The sequence below is a fragment of the Hylobates moloch genome, unplaced genomic scaffold (assembly GCF_009828535.3).
Source record: "Hylobates moloch isolate HMO894 unplaced genomic scaffold, HMol_V3 SCAFFOLD_21, whole genome shotgun sequence".
Lineage (NCBI taxonomy): Eukaryota > Metazoa > Chordata > Mammalia > Primates > Hylobatidae > Hylobates > Hylobates moloch.
The window spans coordinates 28699005-28722803 of NW_026652296.1; the positions used below are offsets into that span (position 1 = coordinate 28699005).

Below are 23799 nucleotides of genomic sequence, written 5' to 3' on the forward strand. Positions count from 1 at the left end.
TATAGATTAGGATTCAATGTGGTGGAGTGGTGGTGGGTGCATAGCTATTTCTTAGGCTATTCTCTGTGCTTTCCTAAAAGTTAGAAATTATTAATAAGTACATTTAAGTAGAATCCAGAGGAACCTGCATAAAAATGGCCTGGATCAAGTTTAAAGGTGCAAATTCTGGGGCTCAGCCCAGACCAGCCATCTGAATCTCAAAAGAAAGTTTGAGTTCCATCTAGAACAGCATTTCTCAACATGAGATTCCTGGACCAGCAGCACCACCTAGGAATTGAGAGAAATGCAGATTATCGGGCCCCATCCCAGACCCACTAAATTAGAAACTCTGGGCGTAGGGCCCAGCAATTAGGGTTTAACAAGCCTGCTGGGTGCTTCTGATACATGCTCAAGTGTGAGATTGCATTTAGAGCAGTTGCTCCCAGCCCTGGCTATCCTTTACAACTACCTGGGGAAGGCCAGGTGTGGCGGCTTATGCCTGTAATCCTAGCCCCTTGGGAGGCTGAGGTGGGAGGAGAGCTGGAGCCCAGGAGTTCGAGACCAGCCTTGACAACATGGTGAAACTCTCTACAAAAAGTATACAAAAAAAAAAAAAAATTAGTTGGGTGCGGTGGTATGCACCTATAATCCCAGCTACTTGGGAGGCCAAGGTGGGAGGATCACCTGAGCCTGGGATGTCGAGGCTGCTGTGAGCTGTGACTGTAACACCGTACTCCAGCCTGGGTGACAGAGTAAGACCTTGTCAAAGAAACAAAACAAAACCCCACCCCACCCCCCCCACACACACACACACACAAACTACCGGGGGATCTTCTAAAACTTCAGATGTCCAGGTTACACTCCCAACCAACTGAATAAGAAATTCTGGGACTGAGACCCAGGCATAAAATTTTTTATTTTTTAATTTTTTTGAGATAGGGTGTTCCTCTGTTGCCCAGGTTGGAGTGCAGTGGCACAATCATAGCTCACTGCAGCCTTGATCTCCTAGGTTCAAGTAATCCCTCTGTCTCAGCCTTCCAAGTAGTTGAGACTACAGGTGTGTAATACCATGGCCTGCTAATTTTTTAAAATTTTTAGTAGAGATGAGAGCTCACTGTGTTGCTTAGGCTGGTCTTGAACTCCTGAGCTCAAATGAGTCTCCTGCCTTGGCCTCCCAAAGTGCTGGGATTACAGGTGTGAGCCATTGGGGTTAATGAGCTCAGTCCATTTAAGATTTTTTAAGCCTTCTTAGGTAATTTCAAAAGGCAGCTCAGCTGAAAACCACTGAGTGAATGTGTGGTGTGATTACTTAACTGTGTAAGGAGGCAAATGTGAGTAAGACAACCTCCCTGCCTGCAAGGAGCTCACATTCTTTTCAGGTAAACAGAACACAAGTCCACAAATACATCTGTTCATTTACTCATTCATTCAGTAAACATTTACCCTCACCTGTATGGCTGGACTCTGCTGGGTGCTGAGGATTCAGTGGAGACCTGGACCCTATCCTTGCCTCCAGGGCTTGTGATAAATGACCTAGACTAGTGAGTTTCCAACTTTATCTGCCCTGGAGTTTTGATTCAGTAGGGTTGGGTTGGAGCCTGAGACTCTGCATTTCTACCAAGCTCCCATCTGGTGCTGATACTACTGGTCTGTGCACCACGCTTTGAGTAGCCAGGATCTAACCTGGTGGTTCTTAAAGTGTGGCCCCACAACCATCAGCATAACCTGTGGGTTATTAGAATTGCAAATTCTTTCTGACTCAGCGATCCTCCCACCTCTGCCTCACAGTAGCTGGGACCACAGGCATGCACCACCACCACACCTAGTTAATATATATTTTTTAAAGAGATGGGGTCTTACTAGGTTGCCCAGTCTGGTCTTGAACTCCTAGGCTCATGCAATTCTCCTGCTTCAGCCTCCCAAAGTGTTGCGATTACAGGCGTGAGTCACTGTGCCTGGCCAGAAATGCAATTTCTTGAACCCCATCCCAGGCCCACTGGCCCAGAAACTGGAGGTAAGACCCAGTGATCTGTGTTTTAATGAGCCCTCAGGTGATTCTTATGGGTACTCAGCTTATGTTAGAACCAATATCATGGAGCCAGGATGGGTTATGTAGCAACTTTAAGGAATGAGAAGAAACTATCTGAGAGAAAGCATGCCGAGCAGAGGGCACAGCACGTGCAAAATTCTGGATGCCTCAAAGGCTGGATGAGGGTGAGCCTGGAGAAGCTGTGTGCAGTCAGTCTGCCGTGGCTAGATTATGAGACGAACATATCCTGAATGTCAGCTATGGAGCTAGGACTTTGTCTTGCGTATGTGTGTGTATTAGGGGTGGGGAGGGGTAAGTGTTTTTGTTGGTGGCCCTGAATGGCTCAGCTCTGCCCACCTGTCCAGCCCCATCTGCCTCACTCTTGTCCCCTGGGCCCCCACTACACAGTCCTCCTTCAGTCCCTCTGGCTTGCTATGTTACTTCCCACCGTGGGGCTTTTGCACATGCTGTTCCTCTGCCTCAAACACTCTTCCCTACCCACTTTCCTTCCACCCATCAGCTCTCGACTCAAACTGATCAGTCTCCTCCAGCACTGAGTATGGGACCTCCTATGATTTTTTTAAAATTTTTATATATTTATTTATTTATTTATTTTAGACAGAGTCTCACTCTGTCACCCAGGCTGGAGTGCAGTGGCGCGATCTCGGCTCACTGCAACCTCTGCCTCCTAGGTTCAAGCCTCAGCCTCCTGAGTAGCTGGGATTAACCTGTGCCACCACGCCCAGTTAATTTTTGTATTTTTAGTAGAGACAGGGTTTCGCCATGTTGGCCTGGCTGGTCTCGAACCCCTGACCTCAGGTGACCCACCCGCCTCAGCCTCCCAAAGTGCTAGAATTGCAGGTGTGAGCCACCGCACCCAGCCCTTCTATGCAATTTTACATTATTTATTGCTTTAAAAAAAATGAAATGCCTGGTGCATAATAGGCACTCAATAAATATCTATTAAAAGAACAAACTAAGAGAAAACATGCACGTATGTCTTGGCTCCCTTCTGAGCCCTCTGTGATTCCTGTGAGCACCTTTTAGAACAGCCCGGACACATGTTTCTGGTGGGGGTGGGGTAGAGGGAAGGGTGGAAATGGGGGTAAGATGGAAGTTAAAATCAGAGCGGCTCCCTGAACTCCAAAGACAACCAAGTGAGACACCCAGAGAAGTGTACTAGAAAACTTCAGAGTCAGAAGGGTTGAGGATCTGGGGGTGCGGGGAATGGCTTCTGGCTGATGCCTTACATAGGCCCTTGTAGAAAGGTGGGAGGGGCAGGGGGGCAGGTGGGAGACTCAAGCCTGGGTAGGCAACCTCCTATCAAAATTGCCCTGGCTGGGTCCTTCTGTCTGGGGCAGTGGCGAGCAGGAGAATGGATCTGCTGGGTGTCTGTCTGTTCCTCTGTCTGAGAGGCTGCAGGAGGGAGCTGCGGGGAACACCAGGGAAGCAGGTGTGGAGAATCTCCCAAACTAAGTCCGTCTGGCCAGGTTTCCTGGGAAGGTCCCTGTCTGTCCATGTTAGGGATGCCAGAGGCCACTGAGAGTGGAGAAACAGGGAGTTTAGAGCCTGAATGTCTCGCTGCCCAAGAGTGGGAAGGAAGTTACTTCCAAATGAGAAGAAAGGCTCCACTTATGCCCCTCACTACCGACCCCCCACCCCACCCCAGTTTGCCCCCTTCCCCAGCTTTGGGGACATTCCTCTCCCTGTGTCCCTCCCAACCTCCCACCTACCTTCTTCCCTTTCTTGACTTCATATTCCATGGTGAAATGTCCCCTCTACTCCTGCCACCCTCCTGGCCATCCCTTCCACCCACCCCCCCACCCAGTTCCTTTGTTCTTTTTCCTGCCTGGTCGGAAACTCCACCAGCCCTGGAGTTCCTGCCCCTCCCATCTGATGGGGAGGGTAGGGGGTGTGGAGGACACAGCCTTGGGACCCTGCAGCTGAAGGGTGGAAGCCCAGGCAGAGCTGACCTGAGGAGGGAGGCTCAAGGCCTCTAGCCAGACGGCAGGTTATTGGGGGAGCTTGGGAATTGGCCAAGGCTGGGGAAGGGCCCCCCACATTTGAAGTCCTAGTTTGGAAAATTCCAAGTTCCAGGCCTACTTTTGCCACTGACCTTGTTGTGTGACCTTGGCAAGGCAAGTCAGTTCCCCCTTTCACAGCCTGTTTCCCCCTCCCCTCTGTAAGTTGGGAGTCAACACTGCCTCCTTCCCTAGGCTGCTGTGGTGAGAAATGAAAGAGTGGGTGGAAAATGCCTTATAGAGAGTATTGTAGCCAATCAAGTTATGATTTTTTTTTTTTTTTGAGACAGCGTCTCACTCTGTTGCCCCAGCTAGAGTACAGTGGCGCGATCTCGGCTCACTGCAACCTCCGCCTCTCAGGTTCAAGCCATTCTCCTGCCTCAGCCTCCTGAGTAGCTGGGACTACAGGCCGGCTAATTTTTGTATTTATAGTAGAGATGGGGTTTCACCATATTGGTCAGGCTGGTCTCGAACTCCTGACCTCGTGATCCGCCCACCCCAGCCTCCCAAAGTGCTGGGATTACAAGCATGAGCCACTGCACCCGGCTGCAAGTTATGATTTTAAAAAATTAATCATTACTCTTAAGGGAGGCAGTATCCGTGGGCTTTGAAGATAGGCTGCTTGAGTTTGAATCCTGGCTTTGGCACTTACTAGGGTTGTGACCTTTGGGAAGTCTCTTAACCACCAGTGCCTCAGTTTTCCCATCTTTAAAATGAGCATAATACTAGTTTAACCTCATAGTGACCTTGTGGGGATCAAATGCACCTAGAAGAATTTCTGGCACATATTAAGTACTCAGTAAGGCTGGGCATGGTGGCTCACACCTGTAATCCCAGCACTTTGGGAGGCTGAGGCAGGCGGATCACCTGAGGTCAGGAGTTCGAGACCAGCCTGGCCAACATGGTGAAACCTCATCTCTACTAAAAATACAAAAATTAGCCGGGCATGGTGGCACATGCCTGTAATCCCAGCTACTCGGGAGGCCGAGGCAGGAGAATCGCTTGAACCTGGGTGGTGGAGGTTGCAGTGAGCTGAGATCCAGCCATTGTACTCCAGCCTTGGTGACTGGCTGAGACTCCATCTCAAAAAAAAAAACTGAAAAAAAATAAGTGTTCAGTAAATATTAACTGTTTACCTCCCTAGTGGTTGTCAAATTAAAGAACAAACAGAGGCTCTCTAAAATAAAATATATTTCACTTAGGAATTAAGCACTGCAGTCGGAATTACCCATATGCCATAGTAAGTGATATGCATTTTCAGGGAGGTGGGGGAAGACAAAGATTTTTAAAGGAAAAAAATAAGGATTACGTTATTGTTTCTGAAATAATTATCCTTGACTACAAAGATCAATAGCAAGGGTGACGCCAGTCTAAAGTTGGACAGGCAGTTGCTGGGCAGATGTCTTTGCGGAAGTATTTTTTGTGCAAGGTTTTAATGGCCTTTGTGCAAGGTTGTGATTTTTGTAGTCTTTTTTGTTATCAGTCTTTGTTTTTATCTGTTTTGTTGTCAGTCTTATTTGTTATGCAAGCATGAAAACCCTCTATGGCCTTCCCCAGCTCTATTTGTCAAGATTTTCTTAATATTAGTGACTCCATTTTTATTCTGACCATGTTCATAGGGTCTTGAGCTGTTTTACTCTCTTGGGAGTGTATTAGGGAGGCAAGGTCCCCTTTGTGGCTCTGTGCTGAGCACTTTACATATTTTAACTTACAGTGTTGAGTACCATGATAGTACCTATTATACAGATTTTTGAAACTGAGGCTGAAGTGTAGAGCCTGGTTCAAGGAGGTCACATGGTGAGTACGAGGAGGACCTGGGATTTCTGGCTGGTGTGGATCTGAGCCTAGCGTTCCTTACCTCTAGGACCTATGCGTTCTGCATGCCCCACCCAGGACAGATGGAAAGGTTCTGAGTGGCCCATCCACACCTTGCCAAGACATCTGGGTTCTGGAGACCTAACCTCTGGAACTGATTTGCTGTATATGACCTGGTCCAGGTTGCTTATTGTAACCTCTCTTGGCGTCAGCTTTCTTATCTTTCCAATGGGAACAATAATTTCCCAAAGCCTTCCTCTGCTGGTCAGAGCTGTGGCCAGAAAGACACAGGCCATGGATGGAAGAGCAGTTGGAAACTGTAAAGTACCAATGCACTGGATTCTACTGAAAGGCTTTTTCTGAAAGCCTGGGGTTCAAGATCAGTGACTTGGAGGGAGGATCAGAGCTCCCCAGCGCTTCTGGGTGTGAGAGCTACAGGAGACTCCTAGCCACTAGCCCTTCCTCTTCCTTCCCCTCCCTTGGAGGGGAAATGGCCCAGGCTGCTTAGTGCTGGCTCTCACAGCCACTCCCTCCTGCTCCCCTGCATCCTGCCGGTCACCTCCCAGCTCAGGAAGTGAGATCTCCATTCAGCCTGCCAGGCGAACAGGAAGAGGCCAGGGTGTGCTAGCCAATTCCTGAGTCTGCTCTGGATGTGAAAGCTCCAACTTAACCCCTTGAGCCAGCCCAGAATTCCCACCCTTGGAGCAGCAGCAGGGCATGAGAGTTGTGGTCGCTTGCTCTGGCATCTCTATGACTGGCTTTTGCAAGCCTTTTCCTCTCTCTGGGCCTCAATTTCCCTGTCTATAAAATGGAAGCTTATATTCCTGGACTAGCTCCAAACATCACTGAACTGCTGGGAATCTCAAATAGGACAATAAGTGTTTTACATGCCACTAAAATTAGAAAACTATCTCTGTATTCCCTGCAGTGCTCCCTGCAGAGCCATAACAGCTGAAGTGCTTAGTAAATGTCAGCGGAAGTGGTTGGAGATGGTGGATGTAGGCTCAAATGTATATGACCTTGAACACATTACCTCATCTCTTAGCGCCTCAGAGCCCTCATGTGTCAAAAGCAGGATAATGGCAGTACCTGCCTTGGAAGGCTGCTGCAGGGATTGAATGGGAACAGAAGGGCACAATGATAACATATTATTAAAATTAGCTTGTGAATCAAAGAAGAGATGAGCAAAAAAAGTCCCTGCTCTCAAAGATTTAACAATTGTGGCAGATAGGATTCATCTCTTTTGAGCCACCTCCAGTTGATTGGCAGGGGCTGCCTGGAGGGCTGCATAGAGGATTATAAAAACCGGATCTACTCCCAGCAGGAAGAAGGGATTGATTATCAATGCCTGCCATGGACAGGAGTGGGGAAATTAGCAGCAGGTGGTCAGTGCACAAGCTGACTGTGATCTGGTTAGAGACAAACACACACAAGCCAAGAACTCTGGTATCAGGCCAGCAACTTGTTTGGGAAAGGCAGAATCAGGAGCCATTCCCCAGGCCGGTGGCATTCAAGCCAAACCTTGAAGGGTGAATGGAAGGAAAGTTACTCTGGGCAGAGGGAACAACTTGAGCAAACACAGTGCCAGAGTTCTGCCTGCAAGGAACAGACAACCCCGCCAAAGGTGGCTTAGACAAGAAGGAACATTTATTGCCTCTTAAAACAAGTCCAATAATGAGTGTTTTCAGGTTATTTGAGCAGCTCGACACTGGCATCAAATTCCTTTATATTTTTTACTTTGCTGGTGTTATTGTGTCGCTCCAATTTATTTGTTGAAGCCCTAACCCCCAGTACCTCAGAATGTAACAGTATTTGAAGATAGGGTCTTTAAAGAGGTGATGAAGTTAAAATGAGGCAGTTAGGGTGGGCCTTAATCCAATCTCCCTGGTGTCCTTATATGAAGAGGAAATTTGCACCTGTAATCCCAGCACTTTGGGAGGCCAAGGCATGCAGATCACCTGAGGTCAGAGTTCGAGATCAGCCTGGCTAACATGGTGAAACCCCATCTCTACTAAATATACAAAATTAGCTGGGCATGGTGGCACGCACCTGTAATCCCAGCTACTCAGGAGGCTGAGGCAGGAGAATCACTTGAACCTCGGAGGCAGAGGTTGCAGTGAGCCGGGATCACGCCACTGCACTCCAGACTGAGTGACAGAGTGAGACTCCAACTCCAACAAAAATAAAGAAAAGAAAGAAAAGAGGAAATTTGGACACACCGAGACAGCAGGGTCACTTGTGCACAGGGAAAGGCCATGTGGGAACACAGTGGGAAGACAGCCATCTGCAAGCCATGGAGAGAGGCCTCAGGAGAAACTGTCAGAAGTGTTTGAACCAGAGCAACTCCATCTTGAATAGAAACTAGGTAGAATGAGGCTGAGACCTACTGGGCTGCATTTCCAGACAGTTAAGGCATTCTAAGTCACAGGATGAGACAGGAGTTGCAGTAAAGAAGCCAGCTAAATCCCACGGAAACCAAGATGGCCACGAGACTGACCTCTGGTCATCCTCACTGCTACACTCCCACCAGCACCATGACAGTTTACAAATGCCATGGCAACATCAGGAAGTTACCCTATATGGTCTAAAAGGGGGAGGCATGAATAATCCACCCCTTGTTTAGCGTATAATCAAGAAATAACCATAAAAATGGGCAACAAGCAGCCTTTGGGCTGCTCTGCATATGGAGTAGCCCTTCTTTTATTCCTCTACTTTTTTAATAAACTTGCTTTCCCTGTACTGTACGGACTCGCCCTGAATTCCTTCTCGTGTGAGATACAAGAACCATCTCTCGGCATCTGGATGGGGATCCCTTTCCTGTAACAAAACCAACTCTGCCAATGCCTTGATCTTGGACTTCCAGCCTCCAGAACTGTCAGGAAATAAATTTCTGTTGTTTAAGCTGCCCAGTCTGTGGTATTTTGTCACGGCAGGCCGAGCAGACTCACGCACCTGGCAAGATGGCTGTAGTAGCCTTGGGAGCGGCACATGATGCCATCCCAAGATAAGGTCAAGGGTTTCCCCTTCTTGTGTGTCTTTCTTTCATGGAGAAAAACCTTTCCCAGGAATCTTCAAAAGATTTCCTTTAAGAAGCCAGGGGCCAGATGCATTCGCCAGGACATGTTTTGGCTGCATCAAAGACCGAATAATGGACCTAAACAGGAGAGTTTCTCTCTTCTTCAGGTAACAGTCAAGGGTGGGTGTGGTAGCTCCCTGGGTCCTGGACCTTGAAGTCTCCTATTTTGTTCCACCAAGCAGTGGTTCTGCTATCAACTGCAAGATGGCTTTCTCCACCCAGCTGCAGTCCAGCCAGTAGGGTCAACAAAGCAGAGAACATGATCTGTCTCTTTAAAGTGATGTAAGTAGCACAAATTTCTTCTTGGCCAGAACTTGGTTCCTAGCTGAGCCTAGCTGCAAAGGAGGCTGGGAAATGTAGTCTTTTATTCTGAGTGGCTATGTGCCTAGCTAAAAACTCTTTAAAGAAAAGGAGGAACATGGATACTGGGGGACACTTAGCAGTCCCTACCTCACCAGAATTGGGTCACATGCCCCTGCCCCCATCAATCCCTGGTCAGGGGAATTATCTTAGACCAGTGGTCCTCAAATGTAGGCATGCATCAGAATCACCCAGAAGGCCTGTCAAACAGATTGCTGTGCCCGTCCACATGGTGGCTGATTTAATAGGTCTGAGGCCTGAGAATCTGCATTTATAACAAGTTCCCTGGTGCTACTAGTCTGGAGACCACAGTTTGGAAACCACTGTCTTTGGTCAATCATGATTTGTCTCCTGGGGCCAGGTCAGGGTTACATTCCCTGGGCACTTTGGAGGGGGACCCTTGAAAAACTGGGGCTCCACCTGCATGAAAGCATGGCCAAGAAAGCCTGTTGGATGGCAATCAGGAGAGTCTTATGGAAACAGGAAGATGGGTGGTATGGAGAGGCTATGGGGGCCAGGTGGGGTATGTCAGAGATGAGACTCGAGGTGGTTTTAGGCCCAGTTTCTAAAAGTCAGAGTCTGGCAGAAGAGTTTGACCTTTATCCTGAAGGCACTGGGGAGCCATGGGAGGTTCTAAAGCAAGGAAATGCCATGATCAGATTTATGGAGGGTACATTAGAGTAGTGGTCCTTGGCTGGGTGCAGTGGCTCACATCTGTAATCCCACCACTTTGGGAGGCCAAGGCTGGAGGATTGCTTGAGACTATGAGTTCGAGACCAGCCTGGGCAACATAGGGAGACCCTCATTTCTTTTTTTTTTTTTTTTTTTTTTTTTTGAGACGGAGTCTCGCTCTGTCGCCCAGGCTGGAGTGCAGTGGCACAATCTCAGCTCACTGCAAGCTCTACCTCCTGGGTTCACGCCATTCTCCTGCCTCAGCCTCTCCGAGTAGCTGGGACTACAGGCGCCTGCCACTATGCCTGGCTAATTTTTTTTTTTTTTTTGTATTTTTAGTAGTGACGGGGTTTCACCGTGGTCTTGATCTCCTGACCTCGTGATCCGCCCGCTTCAGCTTCCCAAAGTGCTGGGATTACAAGCGTGAGCCACTGCGCCCGGCCAGGGAGACCCTCATTTCTATAACAATGTTTTAAAAATTAGCTGGGCATAGTGGCATGTGCCTGCAGTCCCAGCTACTCCGGAGGCTTAGGTGAAAGGATTGCTTGAGCCTAGGAGTACAAGGCTGCACTGAGCTATGATTGCATCACTGCAATCCAGCCTAGGTGACAGAGTGAGACTCTGTCTCTGGAAAAAAAAAAAAGATCTGCAAGGCCCAGGTCCTCAGATCCGCTTGCACCAGAATGCAGGATTCCCAGGCATGTTCTTTAAACACGCCTGAAGAACTTTAAAAATGCAGATTTCCAGGCATGTTCTACCTATTCCCTGATTATGGAGGCAGAAATATGCGTTTAAAACATATCCCCTCTTCTCCAAGTGATTCTCATGCACTTTGAAGTTTGAGAACCACTGAATTAGGATGGAAGCCCTAGAGACAGAGGCCTTCTTAGAGGCCATACCCCCTAGGATAGGATGTAAGCTCCTTGAGGGCAGGGACCTTGCCTGTTTTATATCTTTCTTGTTCACTATGCCAAGAACTGCCTGGCACCCAGTAGGTTTTCAATAAGTATTTGTTGTAGTGGAGTTAGGAACTTCAGTCTGGGCCCTGATTTTGTCATAGACTCATTCTGTGATCTCTGACAAGTATCCCCACCCTTTATCTCCCCCCACCCACTTTATCTGTAAAATGAGTTTGGAGATAATCTGTAGAACTTTTGGCCTTAGGATTCTGGTTGATTGGTTGAAACGCTGTCCAGTAAACAGGAGATGTTGTGTAATGTCCCACCCTCTCCCAGCCAAAGGCCTTTCTCTCTTAAGCCACAGAGATTGTGGCAAGTGGTACCCTACCTATCCCTCCTTCCTCATCTCCTTCCCCTGGCCCAGAACAGCCAAAACAATAGGACACAAGCAGCACGTACTGAAATGACTTTTAATATCTCATGTCGCAGCAAAATTAAAAATATACAAAAAGTTTGTGGTGTATAAAAGAGTCTCAGTAAAGAGGCCCCAGCTCAGGGCCCCCTCCCCCTCCCCCTCCTGGGGGAAGCTCGGAGGGTGAATGGGGGTCGGGGGGATGAGGGATGGCACAGATGTAGTAAATACCGGGAGGTGGGACCAGGAAAAGGAAACAGAAGAGGACAGGGGTGAGGGCCTGTTAGGGAGGAAGAGACGACAGGGAGGGGAAGAATCACTCGGAATTGTGCTGACAGAGGGAGATTAGCCCCTCAGGCATGGCTAGTGATTCCTAGAGTTCCAGGGGCATGGAGGGGAGGATCAGGGCTGGGGATATTCTAGTGGGACCCTCAAAAGAACTGAGTTCTGGTCTCACCCTGCCACCAACTTGCTGTGTGACCTTGGGCTGGCCATCTCCCATCTCTGGGCTTGCCCCTTCAGTAAAATAGGATGCTGGATGTCTAAACCATTGATTCCCAACGTGGGGTCCCAGACCCTGCGGGCCTGTGAAGGCAGGAATGGGTGCCCACGAGTGCTTTTGAGAATTTTGTATTAAGCAACTCAATAAAATACATATATTCCCCCACCTTCAAGCCTTAGAAGTTGACTTGAGGCCTTGGAAGCATTTATCTGCAATCAGAAGCTCAGCTTGAGTTAATTTAATATGGGAAAATGAATTCTTCTTCAAGAAATGAGGCTGGTTTGGGAGATTTTTCTCCCAAACCATAGGATCCTCAGGGAAGAAAATAATGAGGGAGCTATGGGAACGGTTCAGATACCTTCCAGCTGTTTCATGATGGGTTCAGAAAGCCAGTGGGGCTGGGGGCTATGTTTATATGAGGCTCCTCCAAGTTCGGTGGTTTAGCCCAATGGAGACCAGGCAGAAAAGGGTCAGATTCGATCTGGGGGGATTTCGGTGAGAGATGGAGGAATCGCCTTTCCCCCCTGGCACCTTCTGTACCCCCTCTTTGTCCCAGGATACCCTCCATTCTGAGATTATTGCAGGTTCCCTGGGACCCCCACCCATTCAGCCTGGCCAGAGGTGCCCTTGCAGTGGTTATGCATAGAATAAAGGCCAGGGTTGCTGAGGAGAGGGCAGCCTTCTCCTCCAGAGAAGGGAAAGGTGGCAGAAGCTAAGCACAAGGGGTAACCTCTCTGTCCCCTGGGGAGTTTTCTGTCTCCAGAAACCAGGCCAGGCCTGGACGGGGCCTTCCTTTTCCACTCCCACATCTCCCGCTCCAGAGTTTTTCCTCCCCATACCTCTACCGGCAGCAGCCAAGGACCCAGAAATGTCCTATCCTCTCCCCAACCAGAATGGCACATTGCAGCTCCTTTCCTCCCCAGCCCCGGGTCTCAGAAGCCTCTGTGGTTGGGAAGGGGGACTCAGACCCCAACCCTACTACTGCCCATGCGGCTTGGCACCCACTCAGTCCCTTCCATTGAAACACTGCAAAGCACTTTAATACAGAAACTGACAGCTCCCCCTACCAACCTCTACTGCAGGCCCCACCACAGCCTGAACTGGGAGGGAGACAGGTGCCAAAGGTGGCAGGGGCCAGCACAGAATGAGACAGTTGGGTCCTGGCTTTCAGTCCACATCCTGCACCTGGACTCCCCTGCAGCCCAGTGTAGATTCCTCCTAACGAGGGGCCCCCAAGCTGGAGAAGACTCCAGCAGCCCCTAACTCCCTGAGGCACTGGAGGGGCCTGTAGCCCTTATCAGATGATGATTCCCAAACCAGGGACCCTGTGGAACCCCTGACTTCCCTTTTCAGCCGAGAGGGCAGTGGCCTCAGTTCTCAGATAGCCAGGTGATGGGGATTTAGGGTTGGACTAGCAAAGTCTCAGAGGGAGCCACAGCCTCTGTCCCTGACTTCCCCTGAGGGGTTTCCAGACTCTGCAGGACGCTCCAGGAACTTTCTCAACATTTTGAACCATAAGTCTCAAACTGGTGGCACGTGGGCCAAATATGAGTGGCCAGCAGTTTCCCAAACATTTGAATTTTAGTACCCACAGGCAGGGCACACACTCACTCTCCTGTTTGCCAGAGTCCCCAACACTCCCTGTTGTCTCCATTGCTCTTATTTTCATTATCTCGAGGCATTTGAGTTTGCATCCCATGCAGCCTTTGTCCCAGAAAACCTCCCTATTATCTGAGGCTTCTGTGGACTCCAGGCCCAGATTAATTCCAAGGGAAGAACCTGCAGAACTCAAGTACTTAGGAGGGTGTTGACTGCAAGCGAGACCTTCCCTGGATATCCCCAGCTCCCTCAGCCCTTATCCAGAGACCTGGACTTTCCCCAGGCCTCACCTTCCCTGCCCTCTGTCTTCCCCGACTCTCATGGGTGACATGCCTCTGTGGGACACAGGTGTAGCAGGGAGCTGGCTGGGGGTAAGGCAGATTTTGGGGAGACACGAGAATGAGGCAGATGACAGGAGGGGATCAAGCAAGGCCCCCTCATTGGGGAGCCCTCTGTGGGGGAGTGGGGAGGTCTGTGCTGTTCAGCTAGGGTGACAGTTACAAGGCACATGGCACATCAGTGCCAGGAGGCGCCGTGATGTGGGTTTGTGTGGTGCCTGCAGAGGTTTGGGGAACACGGTCAACAGCCTGGGGGTCAGTTCTAAGAAAACAGGTAGACAGAAGTCTGCCCTGGAAATGGGGACACTGGTCTCCTGGGGTTAGAGGTAACTGAGGGCAGGGCCTGCCATATTTGGTACCCAAAGCTTCCTGTTCTCTTCTGTTCCTAGCAAAATTAAGATGCACCCAACTACCTCTCATCCCCAGGGAAATCCTAACTGCCACTGACTTTCTGTGTGGCCTTTGGTGAGTCCTTGGTCCTCTCTGGGTCTCACTTTCTCCTGTCTAATGGATGTGGAGGGAAGGTGGCTTAAGGAACCCTCAGGGACCCTCTGGGCTGCAAGGACCCTGGGAGGGTGGGAAGGACTGAGCATCCAGACTGGGGTGGGGGTCAGGGGACAGGAGGCAGAGGACTGGGGGGGTCCGTTCTGCCAGGGGAGAGACTGGCTGAGGTAGATTGTGTCACGGAAAGAAAAACAAAACAACAGCTCTAAGGGGATGGACCCCTCCCTCATCTGACTCCTCTATCCCAGTGAAATGAAGGGACAAGCCAGTGGAGCAGGGGGCCTCAGGCCTGGTCCTGAGCTCCTGGGTGGAGAGTCCTTTAAGAGCTGAGACTCTTCTGAGGGTGAGAAGCAGGAGAAGGTGCCTGCAGCCCTCTCCCCGGGCCCTTTAACTGTGGCCATTTCTGTGCCCAGATGTCCCTGCAGGCAGAGGCCCTGAGGGAAGGGTGTGTGGGGTAGAGAAGAGGTGGGGAGTGGGGGTGGAGTAAAATCCAAAAATGTAGCCATGGCTTCCCTGCGAGCCTCAGACCATGCCAAGCCCTGCCAGCACATCCCTGCCCCTTGGGAGTCTCCTGGAGTGTAAAGGACCCCAGCTAGGACTTTTCCTCTAGAAGGCAGCAGCCAGATGGGCCATTCTGGGATACTGGGGAGGAGAATAACTTGCCAACGGTGACCCTCATGCTACCTCTCTGGGCCTCAGTTTCCTCATCTGTAAGATGGGTTGATAATACCTCTCTTGCAGGGATGTGGTGACCAGAGGAGAGTGTAACTGAAACGACATGGGATGAAAATTCCTGGCCCAAAGTCGGCCCTGGAGAAACAGTCTGTTTCTGGGTCTGGGTCCTCATCTTCAAAGCTCCTGTCTCACAAAGGCTTTGTGTGTGAATTCAGCCTCCGAAGATGGATTTGGGCAGAGAACAAGCAGGATGGATGAACCCAACAGAGCGGGCCTGGGTCAGCCTTGGGCTTCTCCCACCTCCCATCACCCTTGAGGCCTGGTTCCTGAGGGTGCTTAGCAGCAGAAAGAAGGAAAAGCACTCTTGCTGTGTTGGCAGGAGGGATGATGCACACACCATCCCAGCCTGTGTGCTGGTGGGGAGGGTGACTTGTATCATGGTTGTGCTTGTGCTTGTGTGTATGTGGGCAGTCTGGCCCTCTCTGCCTTCAGGGTTACCCTGCATCCCCAGCAATTCATCATTACCCATCACCTTTTGATGGGCAGCCCAGAGTCTGGGACCTTGAGAGAGTGGCTGCCACTCTGGGCCTCAGTTTCCCATCTGTAACCCAAGAGAGGCTGAACCAGGGAGGGCTAAGCACCCCTCTAATTTGCATAGTCTAGGATTCTCATGGCCCATCTCACTCCAGGATCAGGTTTGCATCTGTCCTTAACATCCCCTGCTGTCCTCTCCCACCAATCGCACCTAAATTGCTGTGGGAGTGAGTGAGAGAGAGTGTGAGTGTGTGTGTGTGTGTGTGTGTGTGTGTGTGTGTGTATGTGGTAGGGTTCCCAGCTCTGCTAGAGGCTCTGTCTCCTCACCCCATGGAACTGCCTACTTCCCCTCTCCCATACACCCCCTCAATCCAGCACTGGCTGTCCTAGGTGGGAGGAGGGGCCCTGGGTGAGTCCCCTGGGTACTCCAGGATGTTCAGGCCATGGGAATAGATCACAGGTCCTGGGGAGTCATCAGATCTAAGGCAAAACAAGTCAGTTTCCCAGATACTGCCCCAGGGAGCCCCATTTGCAGGGTGGCTGAGAGCCAGGATTCATGTCACGTCCCCAGAGCTATTTTTTTTCCAGCTGGGAACCAGTTGGCAGCTGAATTCTCTCAGGGGTTCTGGGGACAATTTCCTTTTAGAAAGATGGCTATGGACCAAGGTAACAGGGGCCTAGAGCTCCCATGAGCCCCAGAAGTCTAGAATCAGAGCACCCATTCCTAGAAAATTCCATTCACACTGGGCTCTAGAACCTCTTCTCCCCCGCCACCATGACAGGTGCTAGCATCCCCCACAGCAGAGCAGCAGGGCTCCAATGTCCTCCTCCTCACAACAGAATACACAGATCAGAGTGGCTCCTGGGACATTTTATCAGCCTAGCCCTCTAGAACTTAATCTAGAACTAAGTGTGCTTCTGGATCAGTTCCTCTGATAAATGTGCTAAAACCTCACCTGCACTTGAGCCCGGGGATCTTTCCAGACATCTTATCTGCTGTGTTGAAGACCTGTATCTAGAAGCCACGTTCCAGGTGCTCATCTAGAACAAAGAACGGCTCCTTCAAACACTTCACCCGAGGCGTGTGGAACCTCATCCTTCACAGAGCCCACAACAAGAGATGTCTCCTGAGGAGTTCATTCTTGTTTGCTATGCTCTGGATTGCAGGTTCCCCTCCCCCAAGTCTTCCACCCCTCCACGCTTCTACCAGCCTAGACCCCCCCAGTTCTTTCTCCTATCCATTTCCAGCACTGCCAGCCCCCCACCCCAACACCCTGCCCCACCCCGACTCCCTTCTTCAGCTCCCTCTAGCCCTGTACAGGAGCCATGACATCCCTGTTCACACGATGCTCCAACCTCACCCCATCCCTTCCACGGCCTCCTCCATCCTTCTCAGAGATCTTTTCCCACCAAAGAGGCTGCCCACTCTCCACAACCCCCGAGGAGCACAGGGTCTAGGTCATGGACCCCAGACAGTGCCCTTTCTCTGGCAAGTCCAGCAGGGGCAACACATGGGCAATGCCAGGCAGGGGAGAGGTGTGGAGGCCCCATGAAAGCAGGGCAGCTCGAAAAGTGTAGCACCAGATGATTCCCCAGGCCCTGGGTCAGGGGAATTTAGGGAATGGGCCACAAGGCTGAAAACGGGGCCCAGGGCTGGGGCCTCCACAAGGCTGCCCCCTCCCCTGAAAGAACCCAAGAGTGGGGCCGCTCTACCCTTGGACCAACAGATCCACTCCCCCTTAGCCTGGTGGCCCTGAAATTCGGGGCTCAACACTGTGGTCGATGTGGGATCAGCCAAGCCTGTCCCTTTTGCGCAGGGACACTGTAGCCTACACTGTGGTCTCATACTCCAGCAGCTCCTGGGAGGTCCCCACACTCCGGTACTGCAACCGGGGCGTGGCAGGTGAGGAGTACTCCAGTGCCAGGATGGTCTTCCGGAGCCGACGGTCAATAAAATGAGCATCCCACGCCGGGTACTTCTTTCGAGGCAAGTCAATCCGGATGACAGGCCCCTCTGTCCGCAAGGTGCGGGCCACTGGTGTGGGAGGCAAGCCAGGCCGCACCTGGAAGACAGGTGGGGTGGGGGTCCCTGCACGCTCTCCTGCCGAGGCCCCATCCCGCTCAGCACCTGTAGTCCTTGGCAGGGACCTGGGGGGACTCGTGATGGCGTCAGCGGGTGGGCCACAGGGCTCTGAGGCCTTACGGAAGATGCAACCAGGTGCCTGGGGACCCAGCATGGGCCCATTGGGGTGCAGGAGACAGTAGTAGACACACATGAAGAATATGCCCAGCGCAAAGCTGGAGGCCACTACGCAGACCATGATGAGCGAGTAGAAGTCGGTTGAGAAGTTGCGGCTGGAGTACCAGAAGCCGGTGAGCGCGGCGTTCTCCAGCAGGACGATGCAGTGGTAGAGGGTCATGCGGCGGCGGCTGCGGCCCTCCTTGACGTTGAACCAGCAGAAGATGTAGATGATGCCCACCACCATGTTGTAGATGATCTCCTCCCACTTGGACATGCAGAAGTCCGTCTCCCCTTGGATGACCCAGAAGGTCATGACGCACCAGTGGGCCACGATGAAGATGCCAAAATAGAGCTTGTAGACGCTGGCGAAGAGCGCGAAGGCCAGGCCGCGGGCGGCAATGCTGAACAGGTGCCACAGTACCTGCGCCACGGCGCCCTTGTAGGACAGCGGCCGCTTGTCATCCCGCGAGTCCCGCAGCACCTTCTGGTAGGAGGCCAGTGTCCAGGCCAGAGACACAAGGGAGGCGGAGGTGGAGAGGGCTGTGGAGACAGGGCAGGGGCAGGGTGGGCTGGGTTAGGGGTGGGCTCGGGTTAGGGTCTGGGGAGAGGCGGAGGGTTCTGGGTCAGGAGCTGGGTTTTGAAGAGGCGAGGAAAGGAGCTGTGGATCAGCAGGGGTGTGGGGAAGGTCTGGGAGGTGGGGAGCTTCAAGAGCTACGACGAGGTGTGGTGAGGGTGCACGGGACTGGGTACTTCTGTAGGGTGGGAGCATAAAGGGAGACGAAGATGGGGGTTTGGCCTCCATCTAGGACTCTGGTGTGGGGCTGTTAGGGTTCAGGGGTCTTGGTGGGAGGGTGGGAAATGAGGGTCCAGGACTCTGAGAGTGGAAGAGGAGGTGAAGAGGAGGTCATGATTAGGGTGTGGAGCAGCCAGGAGGGGGCCATTAGAAGTCGTGGGCCACCAGGAGGAGGCCGGGCATGGAGAGGAATATCTAGAGCTGAGCTGAGCAGAGCTGAGGGGTGGGGACGGGGAGACCCAAGGTGGGAAGCGTTGTGATTGGGACCCCGTAACTGGGCAAGGGATCCCCAGGGCCCTGAGGGGTGGTGATAGTCTTTTGGGACACTGAGGATGGGTTGGGCAGGGATTAGGTTGGGAGAGCATAGAGTGCTTCAGGGAGACAGGGGGATGTGATTTTTCTCTGATATTGAGGGGCTCTGTCATATGGAAGGGGCAAGGTGGGAAATTAACAGGGCCTGTAGGGAGGAGGAGGGGATGGGTGCCAGGACTAGGCCTGGGAGGGCCCCCTGGGGCCCCCCAGTGACGGGGTAGGCTCTCTGAAAACTGATGGTGATTGGCCAGGTCTATGAGGCAGGGGGTCCCCAGGAGATGCAGGCTGGGATCAGGTTGGGGAAGGAAGTGGGCAGGGGATTCCCCAGAGGGTCTAAGGTGTTTGGATGGGAGATGGGGTTTGGTTGGCTCTGGCAACGGGGAAGGGTGGAGGGCAGGAGCACCCAGGGGGGCTGATGGGTGTCGAGGGAGTGGAGGGGCCAGGTCCCTCCTCACTCTGAGTGTAAGTGGGCCATAGACGGGGACGCGGGGGTCTCGAGAGGCCTGGAGGGTGGTGAGGGTAGAAGGGGCAGGCCTCCCTAAACCCTGACTGAGTGAGCCCTGAGCTGGGATGGAGAAGTGCACGGGGCATCCCCAGGGAGCCTGAAACAGGGAGAAAGGCCCGGTGGGGCGGTCCCAGGTGCGGAGGGTGAAGGGGCGGGCTCACCCGGCAGCAGGTCGGGCGCGCCACCGCTGTGCACCAGCAGGCTGAGCTGCAGCACTAGCTGCGGCGCGCTGCGCAGGAAGGTCTCCAGCAGGCGCAGCATGCTCACGTCGGCGCTCTCGAACAGCATCCGCCAGTAGAAGTGGCGCCGCAGCTGCTCCCCGCGCCAGCGGCTCTGCAGCCCCAGGTACAGGGCGCGCAGGTACCTGCGGGAAGGACGCGGTGCTGAGGCTCCCGCGCGCTGGTTCCTCTCGCTCTGTCCCACCCGCCCCGAGCCGCCCGCAGGCGCAGGGGGCAAGTCACTCCCTACGCTGAGCCTGTTTCCTCAGCTGTGAAATGGGCATTTCGAAAGGATCACCTTATGAGGCTGCTGTTGAGGAGCACTGAATGGACTCATTAGCTTAGCGAGAGAACTGGCACTAAGTAAAGTCTTTAATACAACAGCGGCATCGCCATTGTTCCTATAACGGTTGCGGCGTGCTTTCTTTGGAGGGTTACTGACACCTTGGAGTGCGCTGAGCTTATAATAGCCCTGTTACTCGTCCCTTATTTTGTTTTATTTTAGAGATGGGGTCTCATTCTGTCACCCAGGCTGGAGTGCAATGGTGCGATCTTAGCTCACAGCAACTTCAAACTCCTGGGCTCAAGGAATCTTCCCGACTCAGCCTCCTAAGTAGCTGGGACTGCAGGCATGTACCACTACACCAGGCTAATTTTTAAATTTTTTTCTGGCTATGTTGCCCAGGCTGGTCTTGAACTCCTGGCCTCGCCTCAAGCGATCATCCTGCTTTGGCCTCCCAGGGTGCTGGGATTACAGGCATGAGCCACCACACACGGCCCAATCCCCATTTTGTAAGTGAGCAAACTGAGACCCAGAGAGGTATGTCATTTATCCAAGGTCACACAGCTAGGAAGCAGTAGAACCAGGACCCAAACCCAGCCATTCTGGCCTCAGGGTCGGCACTCTAACCATTAGACAACACTGCCTCTGACTGTCAACCATAAAAAGTTTTGCTCACATAGGTTCCTTCCAGGAACAGTCCCTACTGCCTGGTGCCAGCCCGGGTTCTGTTGCCACCAGCAGCTCCCTGGCCTGTTCCCTTCTCAGTGCCCAGCTGAGGTGAAATCCTCACAGCTCAGTGCCCAGCTCTCACCCCAGGGTGCAAGGAAGGTGCTCACAGACATTTTTCCTTGGCGTCTGAGACTGCTGCTTCCTCTCGTGCTACTTCTCCCAACAAACTCTATGGCTCTTCATGGCCACTCTGCACAGGTCACAGAGCCAGAGCTCACAATGTTCTCCCTCCTTGCTGAGGAATTGTACCTATTGTTTCCTCTCCCTAAAACACCCTGCCCTATCCCCTAACCCCATCCCGGCCCCAACCCGGGGTGACTCTTGCTTTTCTTCCAAGGCTCAGCTTTTGAACACAATTTTGTCCATAAAGCTTCCACTGACCACCTTCCACCTAGGGTAAGGGCTTCTCCCAGGCTTCCGTCTAATCTAGCTAGCACTTGTCACAGTGGGTTGTAACTGCCTGGTTATGTGGGCATCTCCCCCATGCTGTGAGTACCTGGAGAATGACTGGACTGGCTTGCTAACTGCTGCATCCTCAGTTCTTAACACACAGTAGGTGCTTAATCTATGTGGGCTGAATGAATGAAAGTGTGCACGACGGCAGGCTTGTTGAACTGAATGGAACTCTAGTAACCCTACAGGGGGTATAGAAGGGACTCTGAAGTCCTGAGATCAATCCCACTTGGCTTCTAATTTACTGTGTGATCTTGAGCAAGACCCTCTCTGAGCCCTAGTTAATCCCTCCCAAAGTGGCGGTGAGGATTAAATGAACGAAAAGAAACTTTGCACACTATGAAGTGCAGTGCCCATGTAGGGTGAGAAGGGACCTATCCACACAGATCTCTGGGTCTGATTTCCCTTCTGCCCTGGTTCCTTGCCCAGAAGCTCCACTCCTGCAGCTACAGACCCTGCCACCTTCCCAGCGCCCCCTACTCCTGCCGGCTCCCGAAACTCTCTGATTCCCGGGGCAGGCACACTCTTTGCTGCAAACCAGAGGACTCTTCCAAAAGTGGCTTTCCCAGGAAACTAGGGGTGGTGTGTGTGTGTGTGTGTGTGTGTGTGTAGGGGGAATCCTTACACAGATTCTCTGACCCCACTGCCTGGATCTGAAACTGGGGAGCCAGGGATTTGGGGTCTATTCCCAGGGTGAAGTGCTGGCACTTCCAGGATGTTGTTTGGGAACCAGGGGACTCACTCTATTCACAGCCCAAGGGAGGAAGTCACAGTTCTCCCTGGATGTGGGGCCAGCTGATACCAAGTTTCCTCAAATGAGTATACTGGTCTTACCAGCTGTGTGGCCCTCTCAAAGCCTCAGTTTCTCCATCTGCCAATGAAAGGGATGAGTTTGATGACTCTGGAGATCCTTTCAGAGTGAATATTCTGGGACTCTCTCTGCAAAATGAGGCCAGGAACATCCCATTTAGGACCCTCCTCCTCCTCCCCATCCCTGGGTCATCCTGGCATCAGTCTATGGTGTAAACACACTGTCAACATAACACATGACAGGATTGGCAGCCAGGATGGGGAAGGGGGCTGTTCCCTCAGAAGCTGACTCTGGAAATGCAAAGCCCCCTCTGTCTAACTCTCCTGTGCCATGCTGGAATTCTTTCAGCCATTTCCAGTCTGGTGCATCTATACCCACTGCTCACACGCTCCCCAGGACAGGGACCTCAGCCTGCTGCATCTATACCCACTGCTCACATGCTCCCCAGGACAGGGACCTCAGCTTCTGAGCAGCTCCAGGTCTGGATTGTATTTCTTCCGATAAGCAGAAATTTGTCTCCCTGTATCTTCCATTTTCTGGACTCCTGCTTACCCCACACATAAGGATCCCTGCAGCCAGAATGATTCATTCATGTAGCAGGTGGATTTTGACCACCTGCTCTGTGCCAGGCTGTGTGCCCGTATGTATCTCCCAGTCCCATGGAAGAGAGACAAGATAGGAGGTGAAATAATGCTATAAGATGCCTTGGAAGGAAGAAACATTTGATCTCAGTTTTTTTGTTTGTTTTTGTTTTGTTTTGTTTTGTTTTGTTTTGTTTTGAGACAGAGTTTCGCTCTTGTTGCCCAGGCTGGAGTGCAGTGGCGTGATCTCGGCTCGCCACAACCTCCGCTTCCAGGGTTCAAGCGATTCTCCTGCCTCAGCCTCCCGAGTAGCTGGGATTACAGGCATACGTCACCATGCCTGGCTAATTTTGTATTTTTAGTAGAGACAGGGTTTCTTCATGTTGGTCAGGCTTGTCTCAAACTCCCGACCTTAGGTGATCTGCCCACCTCAGCCTCCCAAAGTGCTGGGATAGCAGGTGTGAGCCACCACGCCCGGCCTGATCTCAGTTTTAAAGCATGGGTTGGCATTTGAAGGCACACAAGAGATGGAAGGTCATTCCAGGTGGAAGAATCAGCTGAAGCAAAGGCTCAGAGGCCTGAAAGAATTTGGCATTTTAGGGGAATGGCCAGAGGTTTGCTGGGCCTGGACAAGGGGTTTTAATGGGCAGGGACATAAGGTGACTAGAATTGTGAAGGGCATGAAATTCTGGACTGAACAGTTCAGATTTTATTCTCTATCTGAATGCCATCCCAGAATCAGGGGTGATGAGCTTGGCTCAGTGGCTTAGAAAGCTTGCCATGGAGGCTGGCTTGGAGGAAAGCCAGGAGAGGATGGGGTTTGGTCCAGGTCTGAAATTACAGGGCTGAGCTAAGGCAGGGGATACAGGAAGGGCAGAGAGAGATCTGGAGATGGCCAGAGGTGGGGGCTGGAGGAGAAACCAAGATGGCCCTTAGAACTTCTGAGGGCCTAGAATACAGGCCGTCTTTCCTAGCCTCCATCCCCACTGCCGCCACATTCCCTTCCCCTTCCCGCGGCTCTGGCTTTGACTAGGAAGGAGAGACCAGCTGGTCCAATGTGAAGGGGCCTGGGGAGTTGGGGGAAGGTGACACCCTGGAAGTTTCTCTCAGGCTGGAAGACCATCTGTTTCCGGGCCCGGGTCAGCATGAGAGAGGCCCTGGCCCCCGGCCAGCATCCATCACTACCTGACGGGCCACCTGCCCACCTCCCTGCCCACTCCTGCCCCCTCCTCTGCCAGCTCCTAGCTAACCACAGACAAAGGGCTCACACAGCCCAGGGCCACCGTGAGCAGGAGCAGGGATGAAGCAAGAGAAGAGAGGAGGCCTCTGAGTCCCAGGAATGTGGGGTCAGTGGGGAGTGTGGAAAGACCACAGTGTGGTCTGGGGATAAAAGGCCTGGGTTCTGCCTCGCTCTGCCCCTTTTGGCAACAGGACCAAAACTGTGGCTGTTCCTTCCA

General features: G+C 52.1%; 2 protein-coding genes across 3 annotated transcripts in view; both read right to left on the reverse strand.

The window, feature by feature from the left end:
- Nucleotides 1-3810, reverse strand: part of CCM2L (CCM2 like scaffold protein) — a 28371-nt gene extending 24561 nt beyond the window's left edge. For both annotated transcript variants that reach the window (XM_032141873.2, XM_032141875.2), the window contains exon 1: nucleotides 3742-3810. In XM_032141873.2, the coding sequence (XP_031997764.1) occupies nucleotides 3742-3771 (30 nt within the window). In that variant the 5' untranslated portion in view covers nucleotides 3772-3810. The remainder of the gene's footprint in view (nucleotides 1-3741) is intronic.
- Nucleotides 3811-16365: 12555 nt separating this feature from the next.
- The window catches only part of XKR7 (XK related 7), a 28658-nt gene continuing 21224 nt past the window's right edge, over nucleotides 16366-23799 (reverse strand). Inside the window, exons 2-3 of the mRNA XM_032141877.2 lie at nucleotides 19429-19631; nucleotides 16366-18197 (exon numbers count right to left, since the gene is read on the reverse strand). Coding sequence (XP_031997768.1) covers nucleotides 17245-18197; nucleotides 19429-19631 — 1156 coding nt within the window. The 3' untranslated portion in view covers nucleotides 16366-17244. The remainder of the gene's footprint in view (nucleotides 18198-19428; nucleotides 19632-23799) is intronic.